Consider the following 17,027-nt stretch of genomic DNA (forward strand, 5'->3'; position numbering starts at 1 on the left):
TTGCTTTGTCATTATGGACTATTGTGTGTAGATTGATGAATTCAATTGTTTTTTCCCTTCATTTTAGAATAAGGCTGTAATGTAACAAAATGTGGAAAAAGTCAAGGGTCTGAATACATACATTTGTGTATATATAGAAGTTACAGTGTCTCTGTGGCCTCACCTGGATGAGAGAGCGCATGTTGGCAAATTGAGTGTCCATGCCACCGCCATGGGGGAAGTTCTGATTCATCCGCTTCATGAGCTCAGTGAAACAGCTGAAGGCCATGGCCTCTGAGTGAGAGTGAGTGAGAGTGAGAGCGAGAGAGAAAGAGAGAAAAAAGACACAGGGAGAGATGAGGAAAGACCGGGAGAGAGATTGAGGAAAGACAGAAATGTTGAGCGGTCCACTTCCATCGCCATTCCTGTTGTCCTCCCTGAAGCACAACAGTATCCCTTTCCTCTGTTTCATAAGATTATATTCATTGTACTCTTTCTTCACATTCCAATACTGCCGTATGATATAGAGATAGTCTATGATGAGTCTCATTGACTGATTGTCGTTTGACTAAGTTTATGTAGAATCATAATTTGACCTATTGCCACAGAAAAATAATCCTGTCGAAACAGGATTTGAATGTTTAGTCAGTTATGTTCCTTGATTGGTGGTTAGGCTATTAACTGGCCAAAAGTAGGCTACATGAAGTGAAATACCGTTAATATAACTGTGCGTTAGTGTGGGTTTTCAGTGAAATTATGTAAATCACGAAGCTCATCTGCACTTCCTGCAATTTTCAGCAACAAAAGAGTGATCAAATTAAGATCCTACATCTGTATGTGTGCGAGCAAAAAAAAAAAGGACTGCTCAAATCAAATTTCGGAAGGCAAAATAATCATGAAGGTTGACACTTTTCTTCCATCGCAAAATTCATATTGCAAATACCAAGGAGGAGAGTGAGGGAGGAACACACACAGTCACAGCCTTGCCTCAACGGCGTTAACTCACCATCATCCAGAATGACAAGGAGGGGAGCCAGCAGGTCACACATGCCCTGCACATAGCCAATCTCCAGGTGCTGCCAGATATAGCTGAGAAGAGAAGTCGACATCACGTGCGGGTGTAACTCATTCATTCTTCCTATTTTCCCATTTGACATTGAGCTCCACACATAACATAATGACTTATAGATTATTTCCAAACCTTTCTGCAAAAGAGCACTAGAGAATCATGAAAGACATGGTTTTTATTTTACCTGCACATGATGTTGCGCAGTTTCTCCAGGTTGGCAGGGGTAAAGTACCAGTAGTTTCTGTCACACCTCTGGACATCCTTCTCAATGCGGTGCAGGTTCATCGTGTACATGTCCAAAAGCTCTTGCTACAACAAAGGCGCAACCCCCCCCCCACACACACACAAAATGTTTAAGCATAACTTACTCGTAACTGTAAAATCAAAAAGCAAAATAAATCTAGATTATTATGAAAATAAAATGGCAGGTGCCTACAGAATAGGTGGTTCCGATGGATGACACTGGAGAGATGTCCTCGTTTGTCAGCTCTCTGCCCACGGTCAGGGAGTCAAATTGTGGGAAGATGCTCTCCATCTCAGGCTCCTCGGACAAGTTGGACTCTGTGCCCTCTGGGCTGGTTTTGCACTGCTCCTCCTCCTCCAGTTGGAGCTCCAGATGGGGGACTGAGCCCTCAGAGAGAGCAGCCCCGACCCCGGAACTGTCGCACGGACCAATCCGGTCCCACAGTGGGGCAATGGAGACGTTTGCCATCTCAATGGCTGAAGGAGACTCCTCAGATTCCGGGGTGGCCAGAGCCTCCTCACTCTGGGTGGTGCTACCAAATGCTTCCATTGCCCTTGCCACCCTGGTGTCTGCTACGGGGCTTGTATTCTTCTCCATCGCTGACCGCTTGGTCTCCTCCTCTCTTTTTCCCACTTCCTTAGATTTTGTAATGTCCTCCACATTTTCCTCTGCAACTTCTTCGTGTGACATCGTCTTAACCCCCTTTGTTTCGGTTACCTCTTCAAATTTTAAAGTCTCATTGGCTTCTACTTCTTTCTCAGTTTCTGTCTTTTCCATAGTCTTTCCTTCGGCTTCCTTTACTTCTGATGTTTCAGCACTCTTTGTTTCTCCAGCCTCTGAAGTTCGCTCAACCTCGAATTCTGATGTCTTGTCCTCCATTGCTTCTGCAGTCATCGTTGATGTCAATGCCTTCCCCTCTTTTGGCTCTCTATGGTTTGTTTGGGATGTTTCATTTTCTTCTGGATCTACAGACTCTGGTTCTGATCCTTTGTCCTCTGTTTCTCTTGAATCTTGAGTTTTCAATGTCTCTGCTTCCAGTGACTGCAACTCCTCTGTGTCTGCTCGCATGGTTGGCTCTCCATCCAACATTTTCACCACTTCTGTCTCAGGCTCTTTAGCCTCCGTTGTTTTGAACTCATCCGTTTTGGACTTCACCGTTTCTTCTACAGCATCCACTTCTGCTTTCGGTAACTCAATGTCCCCCTTTTCATTGATCCTTACCTCTTCTTTCTTGGCAGGTCCAGTCACGGAAGTATTTTCTTCCTCTATTTTCTGGCTCTCTAACGCACCTAGGTCTGCTGCCTTGTCCTCCCTTGTCTCTGTTTTTTTGTCCATTTCAATCTCTAGCACCTCTGTCTTCTTATCAATTTCTACTTCTGGCATTTCTGTTTCTACTGGCTCTACTGTCACTCTATTTTTGTCTATTTCTATATCTGGCACTTCTGTCTCGTTGCCCTCAATCTCCTGGGTCACTTCGGCCGCACTCTCTTTTTCCTCCTTCTCTGGTGGGTCCTTGGCCTGGAGGTCCTTCTCCTCCTGCAGGGCCGGGGGTTGGGCTTTTGCGCTATCTGCCTCCAACTCTTCCTCATGGGCTTTGACTGGGCTCTGTGGGGCTGGGGCCAACTGTGGCGGAGTGCTGGTGATGTTTCTAGGGGTGGTGTCAGGCGCAGTGCTGTCCTCTGTGCTCAGAGAGCGGTCTGACAGGCCCGAGGTGACTGAGAAGTTGCGAGAGGAGGGGTGCCCCGAGTCTGGGGAGCTGGTCCCGTTGGGCAGGGCTCCTCCATTGGGGATCTTGGGCACCTGCTTGGCCTCTTTGCTCTTTGGCTCGGTCTCGATCTGATCCACCTCCTCCACAGACTCAAACACCTAAAAGAACAAGCCAGAGAGAAGCAGGCTAAGGGAAGGGAGGATGTGAACTGAAGAACTAGCAGGCGAGAGAGTGTGGTTTTGAGCAGGCGAGATAATGTGGGGTTGAGGAATACTGGTTCAAAAAAGCAAAAGATCCCTTTACACATAATATAACAATATAAATATAACTGTAATAGACTAGAGCAGCATTTCCCAAACTTTTCTTCTTCTTCTTTGAGATTGGGTTGGTGGATTGCATCCAACTTTTAAGGTGCATACACCGCCACCTACTGTACTGGGGTGTGAGGCCAGTCACGGCCTACCTCATTCAATTTTCTCTAAGAAAGTGAAATAGAGCCCTAGACAACATTTTCCTCCCCCCACTACATCACCTAAACCCCAACCCCGTCCAGCCTCTCTAACCCTTTCACACAACCTCTCCCTATCTACGTCATACAGTTCACAAAATATCAACACATGGTCCACCGTTTCCTCCATTAAACACTCATCACACAGACCTGTTTCATGTCACCCAATCATTCGCAAAATGGCATTCAAACTCGTGTGCCCAAACTGTATTCTATTCAGCACTACATCCCATACTCCCCACCTCTTCCTTAGCTGACTGGTACATGCAATAAAATTGCCTCCTCTCACTATTAGCATCCCACTCGCTTTGCCAAAGATCGAGCCCTTTTGCCTGGATCAAGTACTTAACTTCCCTACGGCCCAACGGGACCTAAATATCTACCCTCTCTCCTCACCGCACTCTTAGCCACCACATCAGCCTTCTCATTACCCTCCACACCCACTTGGGGAGGAACCCAACAAAAGCTTACCACCACTCCCATCCTCTCCAATCCCATTAACAGCTCCATCATTTCCATACACAAGTCTCCCCTATCCGACCTGCCCGTCTTCACACTACTCAACACTGCAGCTGAATCAGAGCAGATCACCACTCTGAATGGTTTCACCTCCTCCACCCATCTCAAACCTAGAATCATGGCCATCAACTCGGCCACCTACACTGACACATAATCAGTTAACCACTTACATACTCTAACATTGAAATCTGGGATATACACTCTTGCCCCCTCCCTACCACTGACTGGATCCTTTGAACCATCTGTGTGTGTGTGTAATATATATATATATATACACAGTGCCTTGCGAAAGTATTCGGCCCCCTTGAACTTTGCGACCTTTTGCCACATTTCAGGCTTCAAACATAAAGATATAAAACTGTTTTTTTTGTGAAGAATCAACAACAAGTGGGACACAATCATGAAGTGGAACGACATTTATTGGATATTTCAAACTTTTTTAACAAATCAAAAACTGAAAAATTGGGCATGCAAAATTATTCAGCCCCCTTAAGTTAATACTTTGTAGCGCCACCTTTTGCTGCGATTACAGCTGTAAGTCGCTTGGGGTATGTCTATCAGTTTTGCACATCGAGAGACTGACATTTTTTCCCATTCCTCCTTGCAAAACAGCTCGAGCTCAGTGAGGTTGGATGGAGAGCATTTGTGAACAGCAGTTTTCAGTTCTTTCTACAGATTCTCAATTGGATTCAGGTCTGGACTTTGACTTGGCCATTCTAACACCTGGATATGTTTATTTTTGAACCATTCCATTGTAGATTTTGCTTTATGTTTTGGATCATTGTCTTGTTGGAAGACAAATCTCCGTCCCAGTCTCAGGTCTTTTGCAGACTCCATCAGGTTCTTCTTCTAGAATGGTCCTGTATTTGGCTCCATCCATCTTCCCATCAAATTTAACCATCTTCCCTGTCCCTGCTGAAGAAAAGCAGGCCCAAACCATGATGCTGCCACCACCATGTTTGACAGTGGGGATGGTGTGTTCAGGGTGATGAGCTGTGTTGCTTTTACGCCAAACATAACGTTTTGCATTGTTGCCAAAAAGTTCAATTTTGGTTTCATCTGACCAGAGCACCTTCTTCCACATGTTTGGTGTGTCTCCCAGGTGGCTTGTGGCAAACTTTAAACAACACTTTTTATGGATATCTTTAAGAAATGGCTTTCTTCTTGCCACTCTTCCATAAAGGCCAGATTTGTGCAATATACGACTGATTGTTGTCCTATGGACAGAGTCTCCCACCTCAGCTGTAGATCTCTGCAGTTCATCCAGAGTGATCATGGGCCTCTTGGCTGCATCTCTGATCAGTCTTCTCCTTGTATGAGCTGAAAATTTAGAGGGACGGCCAGGTCTTGGTAGATTTGCAGTGGTCTGATACTCCTTCCATTTCAATATTATCGCTTGCACAGTGCTCCTTGGGATGTTTAAAGCTTGGGAAATCTTTTTGTATCCAAATCCGGCTTTAAACTTCTTCACAACAGTATCTCGGACCTGCCTGGTGTGTTCCTTGTTCTTCATGATGCTCTCTGCGCTTTTAACGGACCTCTGAGACTATCACAGTGCAGGTGCATTTATACGGAGACTTAATTACACACAGGTGGATTGTATTTATCATCATTAGTCATTTAGGTCAACATTGGATCATTCAGAGATCCTCACTGAACTTTTGGAGAGAGTTTGCTGCACTGAAAGTAAAGGGGCTGAATAATTTTGCATGCCCAATTTTTCAGTTTTTGATTTGTTAAAAAAGTTTGAAATATCCAATAAATGTCGTTCCACTTCATGATTGTGTCCCACTTGTTGTTGATTCTTCACAAAAAAATACAGTTTTATATCTTTATGTTTGAAGCCTGAAATGTGGCAAAAGGTCGCAAAGTTCAAGGGGGCCGAATACTTTCGCAAGGCACTGTATGTCATGGCTTTAGAAGCTTCTGATAGGCTAATTGACATTACTTCAGTCAATTGGAGGTGTACCTGTGGATGTATTTCAATGCCTACCTTCAAACTCAGTGCGTCTTTGCTTGACATCATGGGAAAATCAAAAGAAATCAGCCAAGACCTCAGAAAAAAAATCGTAGACCTCCACAAGTCTTGTTCATCCTTGGAAGCAATTTCCAAACTCCTGAAGGTACCACGTTTATCTTTACAAACAATTGTACGCAAGTATAAACACCATGGGACCACGCAACCTTCATACCGCTCAGGAAGGGGACGTGTTCTGTCTCCTAGAGATTAACGTACTTTGGTGCGAAACTTGCAAATCAATCCCAGAACAACAGCAAAGGATCTTGTGAAGAAAAACTGAGTTTAAATGTATTTGGCTAAGATGTACCTGTAAACTATGTAAACTTCAACTGTACACACACACACACACACACGTGTTTTGCGGATACTATTTAATGAAGCTGCCAGTTGAGGACTTGTGAGGCATCTGTTTCTCAAACTAGACACTCTAATGTACTTGTCCTTTTGCTCAGTTGTGCACCGGAGCCTCCCACTCTTTCTATTCTGGTTAGAGTCAGTTTGCGCTGTTCTGTGAAGGGATTAGTACACAGTGTTGTTTGAGATCTTCAGTTTCTTGTCAATTTCTCACATGGAATAGCCTTCATTTCTCAGAACAAGAATAAACTGACAAAATTCAGAAGAAAGTTCTTTGTTTCTGAACATTTTTAAGCCTGTAATTGAACCCATAAATGCTGATGCTCCAGATACTCAACTAGTCTAAAGAAGGCCAGTTTTATTGCTTCTTTAATCAGCATAACAGCTTTCAGCCTTGCTAACATAATTGCAAAAGGGTTTTCTAATGATCAATTAGCCTTTTAAAATGATAAACTTGGATTAGCTAACAACATGCCATTGGAACACAGGAGTGATGGTTGCTGATAATGGGCCTCTGTACGCCTACGTAGATATTCCATTAAAAATCAGCCGTTTCCAGCTACAATAGTCATTTACAACATTAACAATGTCACTGTATTTCTGATCAATTTGATGTTATTTTAAAATGGACTTTTCTTTCAAAAACAAGGACATTTCTAAGTTACCCCAAACTTTTGAACGGTAGTGTGTATATATGTATACATCTCCACACCCCGTCTCATGTCCTCACCTTCCCTCAATCATATCCACAGCTACACTTGGTTTCGGAAACAACCACGGAGGAACGTTCTCCAATGCAATTGCTGGCCCTTTCTCGCTCTCCCCTGGTCCATATTCTACCACTTTCTGCCCAATTGTCCACCCTTCTGCTTACCCACTCCTCGGTCCCAACATTCCCCATTTGCCATGACAGGAAATCTTTCTGAACTCCTTTTCAACCTTTCCGAGTACGCTAATGCAAGTTTGTCCCGCTTTATCCTCAGTGCCAGTTCCCCACTATCCACCTGCAATGTCTCAAGAAGTGGTGTCGTCCTGAAGGCACCAACAAACAAACACTCTCAGGGCCCTTGACTGTATCCTATCCAGGCGCTGTAGTACCGTTTTGGCTGCCGATCCATATACAAAGCACCCATAATCCAAAGATGACCTGATCAATGCCTGATACATATACAACAGTGTTTGTCTGTCCGACCCCCAATCACATCCTGCCACTGCCCTCATGAGGTTCTACACCTTACTCCCCTATTTTCAATATACTCAACATGTCTCTTCCACGTAAGCCTCTCATCAAACCAAATATTCAAAATACTTCGACTCAGACACCCGATCTATATCCTGAACGTATATTTGCAGCCTAACATCTTTAACCTTCCTCCTATACAAACACCATAAAGCAGGTCTGGGCCACAGACGTCCTAAACCACCATGTTAGAGACCGATCTTCCACAACTCCCACAGGTTCTTCCTCATCACATATTCCACATTCCTACCTCTCTCCCATCCAGCCCCATTATCAGCATACAAGGCCACACTCAGTCCCTGTCCCACCTTTTTAAATATATAATCTATCATCAGGGTGAACAACACCGGACTAACCACACGTCCCTGAGAAGTACCATTGTCCACTTCAAACCACATTGACAATTCTGGACCACCACACGTTTCCACCCAGCAGGTATCACCCCAGCCCTCAGCACCTTCTTATACAACCCTAACACTGCTTCCAACGCACTGTCCGGTGCATGTTAAACATCACATAACACACCCTATCTTCTCAAGGAGCAGTCCGTCCGCATCCCTCCAACACCCTTGTCATATCATAAAGAGAAAACTGCATCCATAGCTTCTCCTTACTCCCCTTTTTTCTTTAAAACATGTCCATGCTCCTTTAACTTTCCCTCTTTACTTGATACAGCGTTGACATTGGTTTCTACCAACACTGGAATCCGAGGATTTTTACCCTTCCCCGTCATTTTCTTTTTTACATAGGTTTGCAACATTAGGAATATTATACTTGTATAAAACAAAAATAAGATAAAAATTGAAAGATTAAATGTATAAAAAAGACAACAAATTGTGTGTCGGAACAATGTCTAGCCTTTGGAGATGCTCTAAGATGCTTATCTTGAAGCCATAATACAACATATTTCCATGAAAATAGTGATTGCGTTCTACAATTTTCAGTATTGTGGGACTAAGCAGCTTTAGTGTATGAGTCATGCAACAGAAGTGGTGCAAATTGGGGTTGGAAGAAAAACTATTCCAACATACAGTATATACAGTATTTACCTGAATTCCTTATCACCCCACTAAATTTGTCACTACCAAAACATAGTGAGAAAGTTGCAATGAAGGGAGAACCATGCACAGTAGTAATTTTATTAACCTTCTATTACAGATACAGTAGCAGTCAAAAGTTTGGACACCTACTCATTCAAGGGTTTTTCTTTATTTTTTGCTATTTTCTACATTGTAGAATAATAGTGAAGACATCAAAACTATGAAACAACATATGGAATCATGTAACCAAAATAGTGTAAAACGAATCCAAATGTATTTTATATTTGTGATTCTTCAAAGTAGTCACCCTTTGCCTTGACAGCTTTGCACACTCTTGGCATTCTCTCAACCAGCTTCATGAGGTAGTCACCTGGAATGTATTTCAATTAAAAGGTGTGCCTTGTTAAAAGTTCATTTGTAGAATTTCTTTCCTTCTTAATGTGTTTGAGCCAATCAGTTGTGCTGTGACAAGGGGTTGTATACAGAAGATATCCCTATTTGGTGAAATACCAAATAGCTATTAAGGCGAGAACAGCTCAAATAAGCAAAGAGAAACAACAGTCCATCACTACTTGAAGACATGAACGTCAGTCAATCTGGAAAATGTCAAGAACCTTTAAAGTTTCTTCAAGTGCAGTCACAAAAACCATCAAGCGTTATGTTGAAACTGGCTCTCACGAGGAACGCCACAGGAAAGGAAGACCCAGAGTTACCTCTGCTGCAGAGATAAGTTAGAGTTAACTGCAACTCAGATTGCAGCCCAAATAAATGCGTCACAGAGTTCAAGTAACAGACATCTCAACTTCAACTATTTAGTGGAGACTGGGTGAAACAGGCCATCTTGGTCAAATTGCTTCAAAGAAACCACTACTAGAGGACACCAAAAAGATGAGATTTGCTTGGGCCAAGAAACACGAGCAATGGACATTGGACAGATTTCCACCAGTCTTTTGGTCCAAATTTTACATTTTTGGTTCCAACCTCCGTGTCTCTGTGAGTAGGTGAACGGTTGATCTCCGCATGTGTGGTTCCCACCTTGAAGAATGTAGGAGGAGGTGTGATTGTGTGCGGTGCTTTGCTGGTGACACTGTTAGTGATTTATATAGAATTCAAGGCACACTTAACCAGCATGGCTACCACAGCATTCTGCAGCAATATGCCATCCCATTTGCGCTTAGTGGGACTATCCTTTGACCCAAAACACACACCTCCAGGCTGTGTAAGGGCTATTTGACCGAGGAGAGTGATGGAGGGCTGCATCAGATGCCATGGCCTCCACAATCACACAACCTCAACCCAAGTGAGATGGTTTGGCATGAGTTGGTTCTCATTGGTTCTCAGTGTAAAGGAAAAGCAGCCAACAAGTGATCAGCATATGTGGGAACTCCTTCAAGACTGTTGGAAATGCATTCCTCATGAAGCTGGTTGAGAGAATGCCAAGAGTGTTTATTCCAATATTTATGTAACTAGGCAAGCCAGTTAAGAACAAATTCTTATTTACAATGACAGCCTACCTCGGCCAAACCCAGACGATGCTAGGCCAATTGTGCACCGCCCTATGAGACACCCTGTCACATTGGTATGAAGAGATTCTGGAGACAGGTGCAGGAACGCATAATAGGGTTTTTTATTAAGCCCAAATTACGGCGTCCCGTGTAAAGGCACAGGGACAAAGACCAAACAATCACGTAACAAAACACAAGGTAGAAACCCAAAACAAAAGAGCGAGGAGTACCTTGAATAAATAACACGTGCACAATGATTAACACACGGGACGAGACCAGTAATCATCTGCGCAATCCACAAGGGCACAAAAGTCCAAACCACACAGCACAGGTACTCACACGCACCAACGGATGGAAATCAAAGGGCACACTTATACAAGTACTAATCAGTGGGAATAGGGGACAGGTGTGCGTAATGAATGTTCCGGAGGGATCCGTGACACTCCCAATCACGGCTGGATGTGATATAGCCTGGAATCGAACCGGGGACTGTGACACTATTTCATAGTTTTGATGTCTTCACTATTATTCTACAATGTAGAAAATAGTAAAAATAAAGAAAAACCTTTGAATGATTAGGTGTGTCCAAACTTTTGACTGATACTGTACATTTTATAAATGCTATTTGCATACCATTTAACTAGATTTTTTAAACAGAATTTATAGAAATATAATCTCTATTGTTCTCTGACTGTATGAATCTGAAACGTGTTCATTGATTGAATTACTTATACATCCAATTAATGATGCTGTTAGATGTTTCAATTATTACTTGAGTCCAATGGGTGAGGATTGCTATGGGTTGAGAGTGATCAGCCAATCATCAGAGAGCATTGCCTTCTTCAAATTGGGTTGCCTATGGTTTGTAAACCAAAGACTAAGGTAACATCCAGGCCAATACCAATATTTATACCAGGACATTGGTCCCAAGATCCAGACCCAGTGAGATTTTTGTTATGTCTCAAGACCAAGACCACTAAATCAAGAGTCCATAGGCCCTTTCTTCAATTGTAAGAAACTCAAATAGAGTAAATTTGAGTACAGTAGGATACAGTATAGTACAGTAGAGCACATTATAGACATCTATGTTTTGGCCAAATAGATTTGGGAGCCCCGCTGCTGGCTATACATTTCAATACTCTACACTTTTTCCTGAAGTGTACACTTGTCCCCTACCCACATGGTGGTCTTCTGTAGCTCAGTTGGTAGAGCACGTCACATGCAACTTTAGAAGGGATTTATCCTCAATGGCGCCTCCCATGCTGTCACAAACGCCATACTGCCACAGATACAAATATATCTCTAATGGTGTCAATTGTCTCAGTTGTGACCATTTCAGTTTGTACATTTTGACTTATTTTGTATTTAAAAGAATCCCCATAGTTAGCCATCTTCCATTTGGACGAATGTACATCCCAGCAAACATATATTTTAGTCACAAAGGCGTACTCCTTATACTTCTTGATACATTAGTGACACTGTAAAAAAATACATGAAGATTTACCAACTTGCTCACTGATTTTCTCCTAAAGGTTTGCAGGACAGACTACTCACCATGTGGGGTACAGTCTCGTCACCTGGTGACATCTGCAGTGGTGTGACTTAAGGCACATTTATTCTAAGGTCTTCTAACATGTGTGTTTCAGTAGTGACATCAAAAGTTGGGACAGCCTTTCTGAGAAAGCTGTTTAAAAAGAAACCAAACTACTTATTAGATCAGTGTATTTCAATGTAACAATACAACTCAAATCATTAATTGCTTTATTTTCTATGAAGTTCAGGAGTCAGGGTTCGGGACAGCCACCGCTCAATATAAACAATTACTTTTTCCTATATTGTGTACTATATTACTTTGTACAATATGTTTTATTGCCTTGGATTGAATTAGAACATATCATGATGTAAATAAATGTCCTAAGTTTGGAGACTTAAGCGTTTTTTAAATAGTTTTTGCGGGAATGTGACTGTAATTTGCTAAACTTTTGTAGAATCACCTGTATACAGGCAAGTGTGTATTCAGCCCTGTGTGTGTTATTATTCGTATGGTTAATTATTATGAATAATAGCTACTTTCAATTATGTGAGCATAGAGGGGGATAGAATGACATACAAAATCAATGTAACATTTCATCTACAGTATTTAATAGGACTCTCAGAGTGCATGAGGGGTACCTGGGTGCTGCTGCTGGAGTCACTCTGCAGGCGAGCCAGGCTCTGTCTGTCTGAGCTGCAGCTCCGGGAGGACTGGCATGGTTAGTACCAGAGAACCAACAGGGGAGAAAACAGGTCAATAAAAACCTGGCACAACACAACATTCTAATGTGGACAAGTGATTCTGTAGGCCTGCATGCAATGATACGTAACTGTCATAAAGACCGTGTATTATTGGTGACCCAAGTGAACACTTCACTATATGCTTTGTACTTTGAGGTGTTGGAGATCTAACATCTTGGTCAAAACAACATATTGGGACACCGGTGTGTGGACAGGCGTGCGCGCGCCACCTCATTGCTGATGCTGGAGTCATGGTGCAGCATCCTCTGGACAGGGTTGGGATTATCCACGCTGGCCGAAACAGACAAGCACTTAGCCAGCGCCGCTGCATGCTGCTCCTTCTCCCGCTGCCGCACGATGGCCTCGCAGCCCAGCCACTCGCTCATGGTCTGCTCGTAGCACGCCCGCACCTGCTCATCCACCTGCAGTGTCACAGGGCAAGGGTCAGGGGTTGGAGGTCAAGGGGTTTTGGTGGTGACATCTAAATGGCAAGGGTGACACCAACCTCTTTCCTGTCAGACTCAGACATGCCAAACTGGTAGTGGCCCAGGAGGAAGGGCCACACCTCCTTGCGCAGCGAAGGATCAACACCGCCGAAGTACACCAGGCGCAGCAGCTCCTGCTCGTTATAGGCCTGGAGAGCAGAGAGGGACAGACCTCAGTCAATGAGATATAGAAAGGCCTCTGTACAGACTTGGGTTCAAATACCAGTAGTAGTCGTTTTCTTTAAGTTACTAGTTTTGTGAGTTTGATCGAGCCTGTCTAGAGTGCGGGTTTCACTTTTAGGACTATTCCATTGGTTATATTGTGCAAGGTGAGCCCAGGTCGGAATATACTGTACAGTACACACAACGACGTACCCACACATGAATAGACTAATGTTTACATCATATACATTACACTGACCTAAAACAATTCAGAAGAACACATTGTGTACAAAACAAAAAAAAGCAGGCCAGTGGCTTATTTAGAGTAGATCAATTATTCTGCAGAATGGTTGTGTACACTGGATGTCAGTGGGGGTCCTAATTCACTGTTGAATAATGTATAATACATAATTTAAAAAATATTTAACCTATATTTAACTAGGCAAATCGGTTAAGAACAAATTCTTACTTACAATGACGGCCTACCCTGGCCAAACCCAGACGACGCTGGGCCAATTGTGTGCCGCCCTATGGGACTCCCAATCACGGCCGGTTGTGATACAGCCTGGAATTGAACCAGGGTGTCTGTAGTGACGTCTCAAACACTGAGATGCAGTGCCTTAGACCGCTGTGCGGGAGCCCATAATCTAGCCCTTTTAGCTAAATGCCCATATTGAATACAGACAGTAGGACTGTACAAACACAGGATTGGACACACATGGATGAACCAGATAGATTATTAGCCACCTGAATCCCACCCATTGGTTGATTAGTCAACTGAATCTCTCTCATTGGTTGATTAGTCAACTGAATCTCTCTCATTGGTTGATTAGTCAACTGAATCTCTCTCATTGGTTGATTAGTCAACTGAATCCCACCCATTGGTTGATTAGTCAACTGAATCCCTCTCATTGGTTGATTAGTCAACTGAATCCCTCTCATTGGTTGATTAGTCAACTGAATCCATTGGTTGATTAGTCAACTGAATCCCTCTCATTGGTTGATTAGTCAACTGAATCCCACCCATGCAAATGTCTGCTGTTGATCTTAATGGCAAGCCACCCTTGCAGATGTTTGGTTGTGTGAGTAAGAATGTGGTGAGTGATTTGATGATTAATGAGTGAATATAGATGAGTGTGTATGTGCACCTCGTCGCCAGGGGGTTTGGCTGGTTGGTACTGTACAGTGTGTATCTCTGATAATGTTAGCAACGCTGCTAATAATGTGATGGTGATACTTACAGTGCAGTCCTGAAGGAACCTCTGCCACACCTCAGCGGTGAGGCCCGTGAAGGCATCGCAGGGCACATCGGGTGCCACGATAGTGTGGTTGACCAGGGCCGAGAGGTGTGTACGTACAGTGGACAGTTGACGACAATAAGCTAGCCCTGAAATATAAAAACATAACCGCTTTCAAATTATCCTCCTTTCTGAGATAAAGTATTTAATAAGGCGTTCAAACATCCGACACCTAATTATTAGTTGGACGCTAGGCTAATTGATGAACTGTTTGAAATTAAAATACATTGCAACGCATTGCAAATCATCTAGGGGTAGAAAAGATAGAAGAGTTGTGTTCACAATCACGTACAGCCGTAGAACGCCCGGGAGATTATCTGATACTTCATTTGGTCACACAGAAGCTTCAAAGGGGCTCTGTAGAGGGAAACGGCATATGAATCAAAGTGTCCTCCATAATGCCTTCTCTTCGATCTTCAGCCTTTACCGATCCTACTGACCTGAGAAGGATACGAGCTCCACAGACCCGGGTTCAAATACTAGTTTAGGTCAGTGGAATCGGTAAATGCCAGAGATGATGTCTGGGTAACCACCAGTGTGTGTCCGTCTCTGACCTTTCATGGTTGCAACCGTTGGGGGGTCCTCCATCTGAGAGGCTGCCCTGGGTACAGGATGAGTAGGAGGACTTCCTGGGGATGGGCTGCCAGATGTTGGCCCCCTGGTCCATCAGCTCTGGAGCCACTGCATGACATAACACACACAAGCATCATGGTTAGCGCACAGTATGAGGTTTGAAACATATCAGCCCCACGTCAAGTACATAAATCAAATACTTGAAAGTATTTGAGGTGTACCTGATTTAGCTTGGAGTTGCCACTGTACTGGGCAAACTATATCAAGCAAAGCTCAAGTATTTGTGAGTATATGACTTATATGTACAGGAAACTGCCAAAATAAAGGAAATGTAATGAACGCAGGTGCTTCCACACAGGTGTGGTTCCTGAGTTAATTAAGCAATTAAAACGTTCCATCATGCTTAGGGTCATATAGAAAAATGCCCAGTTGCCCATTATTTTGGCTACCATGGCTAGAAGAGATCTCAGTAGCTAGGTTTCCATCCACTTGGCGATAGTTTCATGCGAATATTCAAAAAAAATCTGCATAAAGAAAATCTGCATGTTTTCCCACCAGTGTTGTGTTTCCACCAAACTGACTTTGTTGCGGATAAAAATCAGTGCGTGATGACATAAGCAAAAAAAGGTACATTTTGTGTGCACTAAGTTTTCACGTACTGAATAAAAATCTAAAGTTCAATGTGTTTCCACTGCATTTTCAACTCTAACGATAGTTTTGTCACAAACTGTTGCGTTAATTAGCAAATGTGACCACTCTGGTCTTGACACGTACGCTCTAGCCAACATAGTCTACATGATGAGATTATTCATATTTTTAGTGGTCAAAACGGCAGACAAACATAAATCATCATGTCACCAGAATAAGACTCTCGATATTTACTACAAAGGAGCATCAAACTCATCACCTTGCTCTTTCACCAACCTGTGAAGTTCATCATCATTTATTTAATCTGTAGCCAAATAAACTGCATGGTTTATTGAGTCGTAGTGGGACGACCACACTAGATATCATCGCGTGACTCCAAGTTCACTTTGATATGATGGTTATTATATCAATATTTGTGCATAAAAGCCTTTCCATCGCAGTTTCTCGCATAATACAGTTGAAGATGGAAGTTTACATACACTTAGGTTGGAGTCATTAAAACTTGTTTTTCAACCACTCCACAAATTTATTGTTAACAAACTATAGTTTTGGCAAGTCGGTTAGAACATCTACTGTGTGCATGACACAAGTCATTTTTCCAACAATTGTTTACAGACAGATTATTTCACTTATAATTCACTGTATCACAATTCCAGTGGGTCAGAAGTTTACATACACTAAGTTGACTGTGCCTTTAAACAGCTTGGAAAATTCCAGAAAATTATGTCATGGCTTTAGGAGCTTCTGATAGGCTAATTGACATGATTTGAGTCAATTGGAGGTGTACCTGTGGATGTATTTCAAGGCCTAACTTCAAACTCAGTGCCTCTTTGCTTGACATCATGGGAAAATCAAAAGAAATCAGCCAAGACCTCAGACTTTTTTTTTGTAGACCTCCACAAGTCTGGTTCATCCTTGGGAGCAATTTCCAAATGCCTGAAGGTACCACGTTCATCTGTACAAACAATAGTACGCAAGTATAAACACCATGGGACCAGGCAGCCGTCATACCGCTCAGAAAGGAGACGCGTTCTGTCTCCTAGAGATGAACGTACTTTGGTACGAAAAGTGCAAATCAATCCCAGAGCAACAGCAAATGACATTGTGAAGATGCTGCAGGAAACAGATACAAAAGTATCTATATCCACAGTAAAACGAGTCCTATATCGACATAACCTGAAAGGCCGCTCAGCAAGGAAGAAGCCACTGCTCCGAAACTGCCATAAAAAAAGCCACACTACGGTTTGCAACTGCACTTGCGGGCAAAGATTGTACTTTTTGGAGAAATGTCCTCTGGTCTGATGAAATAAAAATAGAACAGTTTGGCCATAATGACCATCGTTATGTTTGGAGGAAAAAGGGGGAGGCTTGCAAGCCAAAGAACACCATCCCAACTGTGAA

General features: G+C 42.9%; 1 protein-coding gene across 1 annotated transcript in view; it reads right to left on the reverse strand.

Annotated features, from left to right (window-relative positions):
- Positions 1–17,027, reverse strand: part of LOC112263277 (small G protein signaling modulator 1) — an 80,286-nt gene that overhangs the window by 5,684 nt on the left and 57,575 nt on the right. The window contains exons 13-22 of the mRNA XM_042330652.1: positions 14,960–15,086; positions 14,698–14,762; positions 14,349–14,494; positions 12,966–13,094; positions 12,691–12,882; positions 12,359–12,430; positions 1,485–3,158; positions 1,233–1,357; positions 986–1,068; positions 164–273 (exon numbers count right to left, since the gene is read on the reverse strand). Coding sequence (XP_042186586.1) covers positions 164–273; positions 986–1,068; positions 1,233–1,357; positions 1,485–3,158; positions 12,359–12,430; positions 12,691–12,882; positions 12,966–13,094; positions 14,349–14,494; positions 14,698–14,762; positions 14,960–15,086 — 2,723 coding nt within the window. The remainder of the gene's footprint in view (positions 1–163; positions 274–985; positions 1,069–1,232; positions 1,358–1,484; positions 3,159–12,358; positions 12,431–12,690; positions 12,883–12,965; positions 13,095–14,348; positions 14,495–14,697; positions 14,763–14,959; positions 15,087–17,027) is intronic.

The sequence above is a fragment of the Oncorhynchus tshawytscha genome, linkage group LG12, assembly GCF_018296145.1.
Source record: "Oncorhynchus tshawytscha isolate Ot180627B linkage group LG12, Otsh_v2.0, whole genome shotgun sequence".
Taxonomy (NCBI): domain Eukaryota; kingdom Metazoa; phylum Chordata; class Actinopteri; order Salmoniformes; family Salmonidae; genus Oncorhynchus; species Oncorhynchus tshawytscha.